This window comes from Pongo pygmaeus, chromosome 3 (genome assembly GCF_028885625.2).
Source record: "Pongo pygmaeus isolate AG05252 chromosome 3, NHGRI_mPonPyg2-v2.0_pri, whole genome shotgun sequence".
In the NCBI taxonomy this organism is placed as follows: domain Eukaryota; kingdom Metazoa; phylum Chordata; class Mammalia; order Primates; family Hominidae; genus Pongo; species Pongo pygmaeus.
In genome coordinates, this window is record NC_072376.2 from 80,802,533 (window position 1) to 80,821,365 (window position 18,833).

At 36.3% G+C, this 18,833-nt stretch overlaps 2 protein-coding genes across 2 annotated transcripts in view; one reads left to right on the plus strand and one right to left on the minus strand.

Moving 5' to 3' along the window:
• LOC134739433 (UDP-glucuronosyltransferase 2B4-like) overlaps positions 1-18,833 on the minus strand; it is a 245,513-nt gene that overhangs the window by 23,282 nt on the left and 203,398 nt on the right. The gene's annotated exons all lie outside the window — the stretch shown is intronic.
• LOC134739391 (UDP-glucuronosyltransferase 2B18-like) lies at positions 3,680-18,157 on the plus strand. Its single transcript, XM_063663430.1, has 4 exons — positions 3,680-3,728; positions 14,916-15,047; positions 16,967-17,041; positions 17,921-18,157. Exons 2-4 carry the CDS (start codon positions 14,919-14,921, stop codon positions 18,155-18,157), a joined length of 441 nt encoding a protein of 146 aa, XP_063519500.1. The 5' UTR covers positions 3,680-3,728; positions 14,916-14,918.

An 18,833-nucleotide genomic window follows, 5' to 3' on the forward strand; every position in this document is an offset into this window, starting at 1 on the left:
CAGCAAAAGAAACTACCATCAGAGTGAACAGGCAACCTACAATTGGGAGAAAATTTTCGCAACCTACTCATCTGAAAAAGGGCTAATATCCAGAATCTACAACGAACTCCAACAAATTTACAAGAAAAAAACAAACAACCCCATCAAAAAGTGAGCAAAGGACATGAACAGACACTTCTCAAAAGAAGACATTTATGCAGCCAAAAAACACAGGAAAAAATGCTCACCATCACTGGCCGTCAGAGAAATGCAAATCAAAACCACAGTGAGATACCATCTCACACCAGTTAGAAAGGCAATCATTAAAAAGTCAGGAAACAACAGGTGCTGGAGAGGATGTGGAGAAATAGGAACACTTTTACACTGTTGGTGGGACTGTAAACTAGTTCAACCCTTGTGGAAGTCAGTGTGGCGATTCCTCAGGGATCTAGAACTAGAAATTCCATTTGACCCAGCCATCCCATTACTGGGTATATACCCAAAGGACTATAAATCATGCTGCTATAAAGACACATGCACACGTATGTTTATTGCAGCATTATTCACAATAGCAAAGACTTGGAACCAACCCAAATGTCCAAAAATGATAGACTGGATTAAGAAAATATGGCACATATACACCATGGAATACTATGCAGCCATAAAAAATGATGAGTTCATGTCCTTTGTAGGGACATGGATGAAATTGGAAATCATCATTCTCAGTAAACTATCGCAAGAACAAAAAACCAAACACCGCATATTCTCACTCATAGGTGGGAATTGAACAATGAGAACACATGGACACAGGAAAGGGAACATCACACTTCGGGGACTATTGTGGGGTGGGGGGAGGGGGGAGGGATAGCATTGGGAGATATACCTAACGCTAGATGATGAGTTAGTGGGTGCAGCGCACCAGCATGGCATATGTATACATATGTAACTAACCTGCACATTGCACACATGTACCATAAAACCTAAAGTATAATAATAATAAAAAAAAGAAAAAAAAAAGAAAAAAAAGTCTTATAGTTGCTTTTTTAAAATAATATATAAGATGATCCTATGCTTTTTAAAAAAATCAGGTTTGGATATTAACAGTCTTTTGGGTTTTCATATAAATATTTACATTTTTTTCAATTCTATAACAAATACCATAGAAATTTTACATAGATTTTAGTAAATCCAATAATCACTCTCAGAAGTACAGACATTTTAATAATATGAATGTTCATCTGGTCTAGCAAAGACTCTTCGTCTGGCACAAGGGATGCCAGTGGAGCAACTACTTGGTGGAAATTGCAGGAGTCCACTACCAGACTCTAGGATCTGTTGGATTTTGCAATGGTCAGACTTTTAATCAAAGATGTAATGGAGCCCATCATCCTTCATCCTTTAAACCTTTAAGGTCTTTAATTTTCACAATCCCAAGGCATGTAATGCAATATTTTTTCCCATTTTCTGGGTCACCTAACATCTGTGGTAATGGAGGAATGAAGAAGCTTCATGCATGTAGTGAATTGAAGGTTGTCATCCCTAAACTCTGTTCAGGGAGTAACCTCCAGAATCTATTAAAGTGATTTTAATGGAGAAAAGATCTTTGCAGATGAATGTAAAGTGATAAAATCAAGACAAGTTTATTCTGTATTTATGATGTGTTCTAAATCCAATGACAGATATTCTTATAAAGTGGAAGGCAGGAGGATCCCTTGAGGCCAGGAGTACAAGACCGGCCAAGTCAACATAGCAAGACACAGTTTCTACAAAAATTTAAAAACAAACAAACAAACAAAATTTTTTGAAAAGAATAAAGGCAGGAGAAAATTAGTAAGAAAATAAAGAAAAGATGATGCTGAGGAAACAGAAGTTGGAGAGAAGCCACAAGCCATGGGACTCCAAGAATTGTCAGCAACCAATAAAGGCCAAGAGACAGGCATTGGTTGTTTCTCTTAGAGCCTCCGGAACAAATGAACCCTGAGAACACAGATTTTGACCTACTGGCTTAGATAGCTATCCGAGAATCACTTCTGTTTTAAGCAGCCCAAGAAACTAGTGCAAAGAGAATCCACTTGGCCTTTTCCAATAAAATGACTTGTATCCAGAGGCCAATGATAAAATTTCACGGTTTTTCTAGAGACAAAGTGTATCTAAAAAATTATGCATTTTGGAGACTGAGGAAATCATCAATTACCTTAAGGATGCCACTGTCCATTTCAGGAAAAAAAAAATTATGGAATCAGTAGCATGTGAGTTTACTTGGTTTTACAGAATTTTTTCCCTGGAAGGCCTGGTGTCTTCTTCAGTCAATAAATTTCAGGTCTGAATACACACTTAGGTCCAGATCCTTGACAATTTAGTGTTATTTCTAGTGAGGACAGCTGCCCTCAACTTTTTAGTATCCATTCTTGAACTCTTCTGGTATTATAGTTTGAGAAATTCCCTTGGTCACCTACCTATTTTGCCCCTAGTGCTGTCTTCTCTGTTACTATATACACAGCTTTCATAAATTAGGTCTTTCTGGATAACACTCCACTCTTAGCGATCTTGTTTATTTTGACCGTCTGCCTTCTGAAGGTCTCTATTATTTCAATATCTGATCATAAATCATATCAGTGAGATAGGTTTGGTAAGTCTGAAAACAACTAGCCCTCAGAGGGTAGACATATTGAACATTCATTATAACTTCAGCAAACATTGGATAGATTTTCAGCACTGTATAGGATGTCTTTGTTAATATATCCATTGTCATAAGCCTTCTGATTCCCTCTTTCATTCACTGCCAAGGCAGTTCCAGCACACAAGTTTCATTTTGTAGTAGCCACAGTTTTTCCCAAGATTGTGAAGATATCTTAGTAGTAGTCTGTTACCACTATCTCCTGAAGTTTGAGCAGAAGTATTAAATTCAGTTTCCTTTGAGAGTGCTTCAAAATAAAAAAGGAAAGTGATGTTGAATTTTTTGAAAGCCTTTGCTGCATCTATTGAAATGATCGTGGTGTATTTCTTTTTAGTCCTATGTATGTGATGAATCGCATTTATTTATTTGCATGTTTAACCAATCTTGCATCCTAAGATTAATGCCTATTTGATTGCAGTGGTTAGGTTTTGATGTGCTGCTGAATTCGATTAGTTAGTACTTTGTTGAGGATTTTTGTGTCCATGTTCATGATGGACATTGGCCTGACATTTTCTTTTCTTCCTGTGTCTCTGCCAGGTTTTGGTATCAGAGCAATCCTGGCCTCATAGAATGAGTTAAGGAGGAGTCCCTCCTCCTCAATTTTTTGAAATAGTTTCAGTAGAATGGCTAGTATTTCTTTTTGTATGTATAAAGGCAGTTGGCTATGAATCTATCTGATTCAGGCCTTTTTTTTTTTTTTTGCTGGACTTTATATTACTGATTCAATTTTGGATCTCATTTTGGGTCAGTTCAGGATTTCTGTTTCTACCTGGTACAAGTTTGAGAGGATGTTGGTGTCCAAAAATATATCCGCTTCTTCTAGGATTTTTTCTTCTAAGAAGATATCTGTATATTCACATGACAATTCTCTTGTGTCAGTCACCTTTTTGTCGTTGTTGTCTTTTGACTTTTTCCCCCATTAGGAAGACCCATTAGATTACTTGAGACAATGGGGAAGGTGGAAATGTGGCGGTTTTGAACCTGTTGGGGTTTGTAATTTCCTCGCCCAACCTTACCGAATGCTGATTTTGTTGGAGGACTCCACTGTAAACCAGCCAAACCCCTGCCTAAGGTACAAACATTCTGGTTTGATTTGGTGGCTTAGTATTTTCAAAAACAAAAAATGGCTGCACATTTTTCATTCAGACTGTTTGACTCACAGTGAGAGAGAAAGGGAGGTCCAGTAAAGTGACCCTGCCATTAGAACCTCACATGTTTCTCTACCATCACAAGTATGTGAATTTCATTATCATTAAACAACAAAGAGGGATACTAGGGAGACTTTGAAAACAGAGTTGGTTAAACTAAAGCTTTCATTTTGAACACAGAAGAAAGTATGAGTAATTCCTCTAGAGAGTATGTATAAGGAGATTACCATATACTACAGGTTAATGCTGGATTTTCAGAGAATACATATTGTTTCTGCTCCCTCATGCCTTACAATCTACTTTGAAAGATAGGATATAAACAAATTTAAAAAAGGTCCAAAATGTGTTATGAGGGAACACCACAATCCTAAGGGAACATCCAGAAGAGATTCCAAAGTCATTGGTAATGAAAGTGAGTTCTGAAAGGATGGTGGGGAGGGAAGACAAAGGAGGAAAGCATTTAGCAAAGTAAGGGCAGTTCCTAGGACTCCAAAATTTTGTTTGCAGAAAAAGGCTGAGTAAAAAAGATGATGATGCTGGAGAGGTAATTTTGATCCCGATAATTATGAGTTAAAAATATCTATAAAGGGTAATGGGGAGCTACTAAAAAGCGATAAGAAATGAAGTGAGATCATTAGACTTTCTTTTTTGAAAAAGCTCCCAAGATGTTCAATGGATTAGACAGCAGAAAGGTCAGACTGTAAAAGTGTGGATTATTAGGAAATTTTGCATGAGTGTAAGCAATAGATAAAGGAAAAATGGACTGGAATTTTGATAGGAATAATTATGCCTGCTTTGACAATATTATCACTAACTTCATATTGTTTTTTGTGGAAAAATTGTTAATAAAGGTAAACACTTTGTCTTTTGCGTATAGTCATCCAGAAATATTATTAACATTGTAATTATTGTGATTTTTTGTTATTACTTCTGATACTATCAACTAGCTAACATGTGACAGCCACTTGAGATATAATTTTTCAATTAACAGGAACTGGTTTTCCAATAAATACAGATTATATTCATTAACAAACTCCTAGAGGACAGATGCTGTGTGGACTTGTTTAAATGTAGGTTCTTAAGTTTGGGCAGTCAGATGAACAAGTTGAGATGCTAAAGTTGTAAGAGTTAAGGCTCTTCACCAGTATTCTAGCTTAAATTGTACACCATTTCTCATCAGTTTTAATGTGTGCCCTCAAAATATTTGCAGCCACATCCAATGTTTACTCGCTTTCACTCCAGCATTTAAACCATTTGTCACTGAGATCCCAGAGGTCTACATCTTAGGACATAAAAGGGTCAGTTTATCCTATTAGAGCTGGTGCTTTCTGCCTTATGCCAAGCCTGTAGGACACATCAGTAAAGATCTTGGGGAAGCCTGGGTCTCGACATTATAGCTGCCTGAAAGAAAAGCACAGAGAAAATGAACAGTGCATGTGTAAGAAAAACCATAATATCTACCAACTGTTTCTGAAAACTGCCCTTAGATTTGAATTACAAAAGAGTTCTGCCAGAATATAGGATGATATTTCTTATGAAGGAACACAAGAACATGATACATTTTACTTTAAGATCATTCTGTTAAGACACAAATAGAAAGCAAGCATTATTTACTATATTATTATATGATCTATTTTTTATTATTATACTTTAAGTTCTAGGGTACATGTGCACAATGTGCAGGTTTGTTACATAGGTAAACATGTGCCATGTTGGTTTGCTGCACCCATCAACTCATCATTTACATTAGGTATTTCTCCTAACACTGTACCTCCATCAGCCCCCAATACCCAAACAGGACCCAGTGTGCTATGTTCCCTGCCCTGTGTCCATGTGTTCTCATGGACTTATGAGTGACTCCCACTTATGATTGAGAACATGTGGTGTCTGGTTTTCTATCTTTGTGATATTTTGCTGGCAATGATGGCTTCCAGCTTCATCCATGTCCCTACAAAGGACACGAACTCATCCTTTTTTATAGCTGCATAGTATTCCATGGTGTATATGTGCCACATTTTCTTTATCCAGTCTATCATTGATGGACATTTCGATTGGTTCCAAGTCTTTGCTATTGTGAGCAGCGCCACAGTAAACATACATGTGCATGTGTCTTTATAGTAGCGTGATTTATACTCCTTTGGGTATATACCCAGTAATGGGATTGCTGGGTCAAATGATATTTCTAGTTCTAGATCCTTGAGGAATCGCCACACTGTCTTCCACAATGGTTGAACTAATTTACACTCCCACCAACAGTGTAAAAGCATTCCCATTTCTCCACATTCTCTCCAGCATCTGTTGATTCCTGACTTTTTAATGATCACCATTCTAAATGGCATGAGATGGTATCTCATTGTGGTTTTGATTTGCTTTTCTCTGATGACCAGTGTTGAAGAGCATTTTTTTCATATGTCTGTTGGCTGCATAAATGTCTTCTTTTGAGAAGTGTCTGTTCATATCCTTTGCCCCCTTTTTAATGGTGCCGTGTGTCTTTTTTCTTGTAAATTTGTCTAAGTTCTTTGTAGATTCCAGATATTAGCCCTTTGTCAGATTGATAGACAGCAAAAATTTTCTCCCATTCTGTAGGTTGCCTGTTCACTCTGATTATAGTTTCTTTTCCTCTGCAGAAGCTCTTTAGTTTAATTAGATCCCATTTTTCAATTTTGGCTTTTGTTGCCATTGCTTTTGGTGCTTTAGTCATGAAGTCTATTCCTATGACTATGTCCTGAATGGCATTGCCTAGGTTTTCTTCTAGGGCTTTTGTGGTTTTAGGTCTTACATTTAAGTCTTTAATCCATCTTGAGTTAATTTTTGTGTAAGGTGTAAGGATGGGATCCAGCTTTAGCTTTTTCCATATGGCTATCATGTTTTCCCAGTGCCATTTATTAAATAGGGAATCTTTCCCCAAACTTATTTTTGTCAGGCTTGTTAAAAATCAGATAGTTGTAGAAGTGTGGGGTTATTTCTGAGGCCTCTGTCTGTTCCATTGGTCTACATATCTGTTTTGGTACCAGTACCATGCTATTTTGGTTACCGTAGCCTTGTAGTATAGATTGAAGTCAGGTACCATGATGCTTCCAGCTTCATTCTTTTTGCTTAGAATTGTCTTGTCTATGAGGGCTCTTTTTTGGTTCCATATGAACTTTAAAGTAGTTTTTTTTTTCAATTCTGTAAAGAAAGTCAGTGGTAGCTTGAAGAGGATGGCATTGAATCTATAAATTACCTTGAGCAGTATGGCCATTTTCATGATATTAATTCTTCCTATCCATGAGCATGGAATGTTCTCCCATTTGCTTGTGTCCTCTTTTATTTCCCTGAGTAGTGGTTTGTAGTACTCCTTGTAGAGATCCTTCACATCCCTTGTCAGTTGGATTCCTGGGTATTTTATTCTGTTTGTAGCAATTGTGAATGGGAATTCACTCATGATTTGGCTGTCTGTGTGTTCTTGTTGTATAGGAATGCTTGTGATTTTTGCACATTGATTTTGTATCCTGAGACTTTGCTAAAGTTGCTTATCATCTTAAGGAGGTTCTGGGCTGAGATGATGGGGTTTTCTAATTATACAATCATCATCTGCAAACAGAGATAATTTGGCTTCCTCTTTTCCCTATTGAATACTCTTTATTTCTTTCTCTTGCCCTGGCCAGAACTTCCAAGACATGTTCAATAGGAGTGGTGGGAGAGGGCATCCTTGTCTTGTGTCAATTTTCAAAGGGAATGCTTCCAGCTTTGGCACATTCAGTATGATATTGGCTGTGGATTTGGCATAAATAACTCTTATTATTTTGAGATTCATTCCTTCAATACCTAGTTTATTGAGAATTTTTAGAATGAAAGGCTGTTGAATTTTGTCGAAGGCCTTTTCTGCATCTATTGAGATTTTCATGTGCTTTTTGTCATTGGTTCTGTTTATGTGATGGATAATGTTTATTGATTTGCATATGTTGAACCAGCCTTGCATCCCAGGGATGAAGCAAACTAGTTAATGGTGGATAAGATTTTTGATGTGCTGCTGGATTCGGTTTGCCTGTATTTTATTGAGGATTTTCGCATGGATGTTCATCAGGGATATTGGACTAAAATTCTCTTTTTTTTTTTTTTGTTTCTCTGCCAGGCCTTGTTATCAGAATGATGCTGGTCTCATAAAACGAGTTAGGGAGGATTCCCTCTTCTTCTATTGATTGGAATAGTTTTAGATAGAATGGTATCACTCCTCTTTGTAGCTCTGGTAGATTTCAGCTGTGAATCCTTCTGGTCCTGGACTTTTTTTGGTTGCTAGGCTATTAATTATTGCCTCAATTTCAGAACTGTTATTGGTCTATTCAGAGTTTTAACTTCTTCCTGGTTTAGTCTTGGGAGGGTGTATGTGCCCAGGAATTTATCTATTTCTTCTAGATTTTCTAGTTTATTTGCATAGAGGTGTTCATAGTTTTCTCGTATGGTAGTTTGTATTTCTGTGGGATCCATGGTGATATCCTCTTGATCATTTTTTATTGCATCTATTTGATTCTTCTCTCTTTTCTTCTTTATTAGTCTTGCTAGAGGTCTATCAGTTCTTTTGATCTTTTCAAAAAACCATCTCCTGTATTCATTGATTTTTGAACTTTTTTTGTGTCTCTATCTCCTTCAGATCTGCTCTGATCTTCGTTATCTTGTCTTCTGCTAGCCTTTGAATATTTTACTCCTGCTTCTCTAGTTTTTTTATTGGTGATTTTAGGGTGTCAATTTTAGAGCTTTCCTGATTTCTCTTGTGGGCATTTAGTGCTATAAATTTCCCTCTACACACTGCTTTAAATGTGTCCCAGAGATCTGGTACATTGTGTCTTTTTTCTCAATGGTTTCAAAGAACACTTTTGTCTCTGCCTTCATTTTGTTATATACCCAGTAGTCATTCAGAGGCAGCTTGTTCAGTTTCCATGTAGTTGTCTGGTTTTTAGTGAGTTTCTTAATCCTGAATTCTAATTTGATTGCTCTGTGGTCTGAGAGACAGTTTGTCATAATTTCTGTTCTTTTACATTTGCTGAGGAGTCTTTCACTGCCACTTATGTGGTCAATTTTAGAATAAGTGTGATGTGGAGCTGAGAAGAGTGTATATTCTGTTTATTTTGGGTGGAGAGTTCTGTAGATGTCTATTAGATCTGCTTGATCCAGAGCTGAATTCAAGCCAATACACTGGTCTTTTAAACTGGAAATGGAAACCTTCTCCCCAGGACAACTCAGAGAGAAAGTACTTAACTTCACCATCAACACCCAAAGCTAAAATTCTAATTTTTGTTAGTTTTCTGTATCATTAATCTGTCTAATATTGATAGTGAGGTGTTAAAGTCTCCTATTATTAATTTGTGGGAGTCTAAGTCTCTTTGTAGTTCTCCAAGAACTTGCTTTATGAATCTGGTTCCTCCTGTATTGCATGCATATATATTTAGGATAGCTAGCTCTTCTTGTTGAATTGACCCCTTTACCACTATGAAATGGCCTTCTTTGTCTGTTTTGATCTTTGTTGGTTTAAAGTCTGTTTTATCAGAGACCTGGATTGCAACCCATGCTTCTTTTTTTTTTTTTTTTTTTTTTTTTTGGCTTTCCATTTGCTTGGTAGATATCTTCCTCCATCTCTTTATTTTAAGCCTATGTGTGTCTTTGCATGTGAGATGGGTCTCATGAATACAGGACGCTGATGGGTCTTGACTCTTTATCAAATTTGCCAGTGTTTGTCTTTTAATTGGGGTATTTAGCCTATTTACATTTAAGGTTAATATTGTTATATGTGAATTTGATCCTGTCATTATGATGCTAGCTGGTTATTTCACCCATTAATTGGTGCAGTTTCTTCATAGTGTCAATGGCCTTTACAATTTGGCATGTTTTTGTAGTGGTCGGTACTGGTTGTTCCTTTCCATGTTTAGTGGTCCCTTCAGGAGCTCTTGTAAGGCAGGTCTGGTGGTGACAAAATCTCCCAGCATTTGCTTGTCTGTAAAGGATTTTATTTCTCCTTCACTTATGTATCTTACTTTGGCTGGATATGAAATTCTGGGCTGAAAATTCTTTTCTTTAAGAATGTTGAATATCGGCCCCCACTCTCTTCTGGCTTGTAGGGTTTCTGCTGAGAGATCCACTGTTAGTCTGATGGGCTTCACTTTGTGTGTAACTCAACCTTTCTCTCTGGCTGCCCTTAACATTTTTTCCTTCATTTCAACTTTGGAGAATCTGACAATTATGTGTGTTGGGGTTGCTCTTCTCAAGCAGTATCTTTGTGGTGTTCTCTGTATTTCCTGAATTTGAATGTTGGCCTGCCTTGCTAGGTTAAGGAATTTCTCCTGGATAATAACCTGAAGAGTGTTTTCTAATTTGATTCCATTCTCCCCATCAGTTTCAGGTACACCAAGCAAACATAGATTTGGTCTTTTCATATATTCCCATTTTTCTTGGAGGTTTTGTTCATTTATTTTCACCTTTTTTTCTCTAATCTTGTCTTCTCACTTTATGTTATTAATATGATCTTCAATCACTGATATCCTTTCTTCTGCTTGATTGAATTGGCTACTAAAGCTTGTATATGCTTCACAAACATCTTGTACTGTGCTTTTCAGGTCCATCAGGTCATTTAAGCTCTTCTCTACACTGGTTATTCTAGATAGCCATTTGTGTAACCTTTTCTCAAGATTTTTGGCTTCCTTGTGATGGTTTAGAATATTCTTCTTTAGCTTGGAGAAGTTTGTTATTATGGACTTTCTGAAGCCTACTTCTGTCAATGCAGCAAACTCATTTTCCATCCAGTTTTGTTCCCTTGCTGGTGAGGAGTTGTTTTCCTTTGGAGGAGAAGAGGCTTTCTGGTTTTTGGAATTTTCTCCTTTTCTGCTCTTGTTTCTCCTCATCTTTGTGGTTTTAGCAAATTTTGGTCTTTGATGTTGGTGACCTATGGATGGGTTTTTGGTGTGGATGTCCTTTTTGTTGATGTTGATGATATTCCTTTCTGTTTGTTAGTTTTCCTTCTAACATACAGGCCCCTCAGCTGCAGGTCTGCTGGAATTTGCTGGAGGTCCACTCCAGACCCAGTTTGCCTTGTATCACCAGCGGAGGCTGCAGAACAGCAAATAATGCTGCCTGATCCTACCTCTGGAAACTTCATGCCAGAGGGGAACCCACTTGTATGAGGTGTCTGTCAGCCCCTACTGGGAGGTGTCTTCCAGTCAGGCTACAGAGCTGTCAAGGACCCACTTGAGGAGGCAGTCTGTCCATTATCAGAGTTCAAACAGCATGCTGGGAGAACCACTGCTTTCTTCAGAGCTGTCAGGCAAGGATATTTAATTCTGAAGAAGCTGTCTGCTTCTTTTTGTTCAGATATGCCCTGCCCCCAGAGGTGGAATCTAGAGATGCAGTAGGCCTTGCTGAGCTGCAGTGGGCTCTGCCCAGTTCAAGGTTCCTTGCCACTTTGTTTACATTGTGAGCATGGAACTGCTTACTCAAGCCTCAGCAATGGCAGATACCCCTCCCCCCATCAAGCTCCAACATCCCCGGTTGATCTCAGACTGCTGTGCTAGCAGCAAGCAAAGCTCTGTGGGTGTGGGCCCCACCAAGACAGGCATGAGAGGGAATCTCCTGGTCTGCTGGTTGTGAAGACCATGGGAGAAGCACAGTATTTGGGCAGAAGTGTACTTTTCCTCCAGGTACAGTCACTCACTGCTTCCCTTGTTGAGGAAAGGGAAATCCCCCAACCCCTTGTGCTTCCCAGGTGAGGAGACAGCCCACCCTGCTTCAGCTTGCCCTCTGTGGGCTACGCCCACTGTCCAACCAGTCCCAGTGAGATGAACCATGTACCTCAGTTGGAAATGCAGGAATCACTCGTCTTCGGTATAAATCTCACTGGGAGCTGTAGACCAGAGCTGTTCCTATTCAGCCATCTTGGAATGACTCCTATATAATCTCTTAAGAGATCTTTTTGTCTACCTTATTAGAAGTAACATAAAACCGAAATCTTTTTGTTGTTGTTGTTGTTGTTGGAGTCTCACTCTGTCACCCAGGCTGGAGTGCAGTGGTGCGATCTCGGCTCACTGCAAGCTCTGCCTCCCCAGTTCACGTCATTCTTCTGCCTCAGCCTCCCAAGTAGCTGGGACTACAGGTACCCACCACCATGCCCGGCTAATTTTTTCTTTGCATTTTTAGTTGAGATAGGGTTTCACTGTGTTAGCCAGCATGGTCTTGATCTCCTGACTTCGTGATCTGCCTGCCTCGGCCTCCCAAAGTGCTAGGATTACAGGCATGAGCCACCGCACTCAGCCAAAACTGAAATCTTAATCAAGATAAAATCCAATATGTATGTTGAATAAAAATTGCTTAAGCTCTATATGGTAACTTTCTCAAGCAACAAAAACAGAGGTAAAATGAATGAAAATTTTATGCAGTATCCAATTATTATTATTATTTCATATTATTCTCAAAAAATCACTATTAACATTAAAGAAAATTGATAGTGACAGTAGAAGACGGAAGAGTGCAGGTGCAGAAGGAGGACAGCAGCAAGAATGATTAGTAATACAAAAGTGATCATTACTACTACTAGCTCTTGTTATTAACTTGCAGAATGAAGATTTGAATTTAGATCAATAGTTGTGAAGGCTGTCTTTAGTTCTTTACCACATAAAATAGTTGTTACACTTAATTTCTTGCCTTTCCATTAAGTATTAGATTTTCACATAATTTTTATATATTTTAAAAGAATAAGATACTTGGTAAAAAGTATTAAGTGCTTTAAAAATACATATAGCCATTGGCTTCATGATATACTCACATGAAACTATACAGAGGAAAACTAAATCATGATATACAAATTCAATATTTGTGGCAGATAGAAAATAAACTGTGATGGTAATTTAAATATCTTACATTAAGAAATGATTAATAACTTATAAAATGTGCAAACCAAGCAATTACAATTATTTCACTGAAAACCATAGTACAAATATAGTTGGAAGTTAAAGAACAAAATGATGAATAAAACAAGACCACAATTTTTCAGTAGCATAAAAAGGTATATCCAATAAGATTAAAATGTTCTAAATAAACATCACATATGTACTATGAGTTATGTAAACATAAAAAAGACCATAAAATGCCTACACATTTTATATAGGAAATATTTTTAGACAGAGATTATGAGGGAAATTTATTTTTTTTTTTAGTTTTTATACTGTGACATTTCTTACATTCATCTGACATTATTTTTACAAATGTAGCACAAAACGAGATAAGTGATGAATCTATAAACAGACGTTTTATAACTTCAATATGGGGTGGATAAAGATGACTTTGGGCAGCAAGCCAGTAAGACAAAACATTGAACACAAGTTACATTAAATATGGCTACAAGTAACTGGAACCACACAGAATACCTGGATGTTCTACTTATTACTTGGAATAGCATTAAAAAGACTCTCATGTTAGCGATGATGTTAGAAGGCTGAAATTATATTTTTGAAAAATACTTGGCAACATATTGTGTGCATGGACAAACATCAGAAGTTTTTTTCTTTGTTTTGGTAAACAATAGTTACAAAAAGAAGATTTACCACTATGATTAAGATCTAAAAGGATATCCACTTGTTATGTTGGAAGTGATTTGTCATTACTTTACAAAAAGAAAATAATAATAATAAATACAAAACAAAAGGAACAATAACAATAAAAAGATGAGCATACAATTTTGACATAATATCCAGGAAACTTTTGGATATACATGTCTTTCTTCCTTTCTTTCCTTCTTTCTTTTCTTTTCTTTTCTATCTCCTTTTTTCCTTTTCTTTCTTTTCCTTCCTTCCTCTCTCCCTCCTTCCTTTCCCTTCACTTCCCTTCCCAACTCTTTTCCCTTTCCTTTCCTTTAATTTCCTTTCCTTTCCCTCACTTTCTTTTCCTTTCCTTTCTTTTTCTTTCCTTTCCTTTCTTTACCATTCCCTTCTCCTTCCTTTCTTCCTTCCTTTATTTCTTCTTTTCTTTTCTTTCTTTCTTTGTCTTTATTTCTTTTCAATGAGAATACACATCACAATCTGGAATGATAGAGTGTATCTAATTTAAAAATAGGAAAACATTGTTAACCATCAGTCAGAGTAACTATCAATCAATTCTAAACAAACACATATTCATCAGGGCTTTGTATAGTGTGAGGGAGCTACTCTAGGGAGTAAGCAGGTCTCCACTGGAGAAAGGTCTGGTGGCCTTTCCAACTCTCCAGGTGGACTCTCCTAAGTGCTCCCTGTGAGACACAGCAAAGTTATGAAGAGGTCCCTTTACAGACAGTTATAAATAAAACATCAATTTGTCAGTGTAATTTCAGGAAAAATAAATGTGAAAGTCACATCTAAACAATGACCTGAGAAATATGACTACTCAATTATTTAACTGTATGCTACATAATTCTATATTGTAAATGGGATTTTTAGGAGTTCTTCATAGAAATTTCAAACCACAATACCAGACTCTAGATTGTCAGTGATTCTTAAACTACAGAAATAAGGTTTTTTGTGGAGGTGGGGGAGTAGGAAGACAAGAAAGTCTGAGAAATTTCAAGTGAGGTATAAAGAATTATAGAGCTAAGGAAACAATGATATAAATTCTTTCCAATTTTAACTTTTCCCCATTGCTCAAAGGCAGGTGTAATGGCTCCAAGGATTCCTAACTAAAAGAATTCTAGAGGAAAATCTTCCTCTGACCACAGATATTTACTAGAACTACAGTGACATAGAATTAAAACAAAGTAATTCTACCTTCCAATAACCTATATTAGTAATTATAACAATATAAATGAAGAGTATATGTATAATATTTTCCAGTGTTATTTTCTTCTACTACAGTATAACAGCTGTTTCATTTCTTTCTTATACACACATACCTACATGGGTACACACTCATATTTACCCAGATATGCATAATGGAGACCATCAATCTCACATTACATATTTCCTTTCAAAGAAACTGAGAAATTAGGTCAGTTAAAAACACAGTCAGTACTCCAAAAGTTCCTGATAATGCTTGATTTTCTTTGCTTAGATGTTTGGAACAATCTCTTCAATAGTGCTTTCTGTCCTGACACTTTTGTGATGGAGCAAATTCTATCTTCATAGGAAATGGAAGAGTTTGTACAGAGCTCTGGAGAAAATGGTGTTGTGGTGTTTTCTCTGGGGACGATGGTCAGTAACATGACAGAAGAAAGGACAAATGTGATTGCATCAGCCCTTGCCCAGATCCCACAAAAGGTCAGATAAAGTGCTTTAATGGTGAACAGCTACTGAATGAGTCTATTAAACTGTAAAGAGTCCAGTCATAGAAATTTTCTGCCTGCAACATTAACTGATAGAATAGTTCTAATTATCTCAGATATCTGTTCAAAAAAATATGGAAGATGCTAAAATAGCAAAGAGAAGAGTTTTCATTGATAATAATATTGGCATTAACACTGAGACAAGAAAGAAATAAATTTAAAAGTTGCATGTGAAGTTTTGGTATTATCATGATATTGTAGACATGTACATAGAAATCACTGAATTCTGCCCTGTAATTTTCTCATTTTTCTTACAGAGTTCCTGAGGGCACTGTACACACTACAAATATTCCCAAAAAGGAGTCAGATGTTGTTGAGTTACTGCACTATCACAATAACAATAAACAGGCATTGAAAAAAGTCTGAAATACATCATGGAATTTAGGCTTGCCATGTAATCTGGCCTCTGGTATTTACTATACATGTTGGAATACCCCTATTTAGTGTGCTGTTCAGGGTGCTACTCAGAAAAAGGATGTCGTTGCCAAGAAAACCCCAATTCCAGGTATCCACCTAGTTGACAAAATGTATAGAAAATAGAAAACTTGCCTGGCCTGCTGGACTGGACCCTGCTAATGCCTTAAGCAGGAAAATGTAATGGAACAGGTGGAAATGGAATCCTGCTTTTAGGATAGACTCTGTACATTATAAAATACGGCCCCACAAAACCTCGCTCTAACCACCAGTTAACACCTCCTCCAGATTGAGGAAGGAAAAAAGAATACAAGGAGTCAAGGAGAAGGATATCACTCATGGAAAGAGGTTCAGATGCCCCTACTCCACAAAATACAGTAGAAACTCATTTTCCAATATGTAGAATACACTTGCAATCTTTCTATTTGTGAGTTATTTTTAATTTTCTAACTGACACAGTGTTCTCCTAATGACCTATGCTATTTTTTTTTCTGAAAACACAAAGTTACTTTAACACTCCTATAGCAAATGTAAAGTAAACACTTGTAAATTATACTTCAGTTTATCAGGATCTCTTGGAAATTCTAAAATCAGTTACATTATTTTGGTAATGGGCATGGGAATGGCTTGGCTAAAGCAGACCATATTACTTAGTGCTGGTCATGCTTTGTAGTTCATCATTTAAATGTTAATGATCAGGTAAGCAAAATTTGGAAAAATACACAATTTTATACACTTTCAGCAGTTATATTGTTATTCATAAGTTGCAAATGGGCTTTTTTTCCTACAATGAAAAGACTTGCATAACTAGCAATACTGATAATACTCTGAATTTGTGTGAAAAATTGACACTTGAAATTTTTTTTGAAGTAGAGCAGGATAAATTGTATTGTGAAAGAAGTTAAACACACTACCTACATAGTGTTAATTTATTTCTCAAATGTAGCTGTTTTATAGATGTAGTTTTTTTGTAAATCAAAGATATCAAACTGATAAACTAATAGATAAAGTCTTCTCATATCATTAAAAAATAAATTAATATTAAATTTGGAAGATTACAGCCAGAATAAATACATAAAATAAATGTATGGGTCATCATTAATTAGTTACCACTTTTTTACACTAGAATTATAATGAATGGCTAACAATTTCTTAAATATTTAAATTTTTCATTGATAATCCAATGTGTCTAACCTAGTATGTTGGAAATATTATGATTTCCTTATATACCAAACATTTTTTTAAGTAAGGATATAACATGGCAGGATTCAATTTACCTCATACTTATAGTAATTTTCATTACCTAATATCTTGTTCTCATTTCTTCATTTTTCATATAAAAGGGACTTAACTAGCTGATTGTCAAAGTCTTTAGATTTCCAACATATTATAACTTTGGAGTTCTACTCATGGCACAATATATTTTCCTCACCCTGACAGGTTCTGTGGAGAATTGATGGCAAAAAAACAAATACTTTAGGATCTAATACTCGACTGTACAAGTGGATACCCAGAATGACCTTCTTGATAAGACTCTAGAGAACAAACACGGAATATATGAATAAGAGCCAATTAGAATGATAATAGTTCAACATGAAACATGCTTATTGAATATTTACTATTGAAAAACTACAAAATAAAATATTACTTCTTCATATTTATTTTCCATTCTTGTGAGGAAAAGGAGAACTGTAATAGTTGTAATTTTATTATATGCACTCATATTCTTTATCATTGGAATCAAAGTATTTTTATTTTAGGTGTAATTACCATTCATAGTTTCTCAATAACTTCCTGGGTTGTCTCTCTGTCTCCTATTTCTATGACTTTACCTGTCCTTTGTAATATTACAGGGTTATTTCAAATGACACTGAAAAATAACAGTTCCTCTTCCATTACCACTGACTGCATTTTCTTTGGGAATAAATCCCCAATCTTCACATAAAGTGGCAACATTTTTTATGATGAAGTGTGGTCTATCCTTCCTATGTTCCAGCACCACATCAACCCCACTCCCTGCTGCCTTGCACACCCCACATATCACACTGAGTGACTGCACTGTTTTTTTAAGATAACCTGTTTTTACATGCCCAATCTTATTCTTTTATTTTTTGCACATTTTAATGTTTTTATTTAAAATGTGTTTTATCGTTTTGTCCACCTGGCAACCTTAATTCATTTTTCTAGCCTGAAGTAACATACACCACCACCTCTTCATATAGCCATCAGTTATCTCTCCGGCAGAAGTAGGTACTTATTTCTCTGAAATCTAAAAGCAATTTCCATGCAGTTTAATAAGCATAATAATACTATCTAAAGAATATTGATTCTTTCAGTGCCTCATATTGTTTCTCATTTTATTCTTTACTCATAATTATTAACTTTGTTAAAATTAATCCATTTCTAGGTCACCCAAAAGCCAGAACTTTTATAACTCATGGTGGAAGCAAAGGCATCTATGAGGCAATCTACCATGGGATCCCTATGGTGGGGCTTCCTTTGTTTTTGGAACAGCCTGATAACATTGCTCACGTGCAGGTCAAGGGAGCAGCTGTTAGATTGGATTTTGACACAATGTCGAGTACAGATTTGGTGAATGCACTGAAGACAGTAATTAATGATCCTTTGTAAGTATAACAATATTTTTCACTAGCTGGTATTTATAGATAGCTTCTCTTGTTAGTAGTGACAATGAGTTTCATCCTTTTTGTAAGAGACTAATTTTTAAAGAATTTAAATGATTTAACTAATGGTAAAACTGCTTTTACTTTCTACCAGATAGAAATTTCAAAGTTACATTTGAAACTCATACATTTAATAGGTCACCAATTTCTGCAATAACTGTTCTACACAAAAATAATATTGAAGACATATAGATAATTATTATGAATATACGTTTTTAGAAATTAGAGAATACACAATGAGAAGGAATAATGAACTGGGGGAAACATAATAAAATATTCAAATCCAGTAAATAACATTTCTGAAAGTATAGCCTATTTTCCTAAAACTTTTATTATGATTATTTTAAGAAATTTGATGGGATATAATGTTGGGGTGATCAAACCCAACACCAGGTCATACGAGTGACAGAGTCTGGCAGAGTCAAAGGATTGAGAAAAAGACAGTTTGAGAGAGAAAGGTGGGACCAGGGGGCCATCATGATTGTAGAGGCTGCAAAGGCCCACAGCTCTGGGAGCTCACGCTATTTATTGATAATCCAACAAAGAAACAGGTGGTGAGAATGTGGAGGTTGAAAGGACAGATACATGATCTACAGCTGTGGTAGTTTAGCATTTATAAGGAA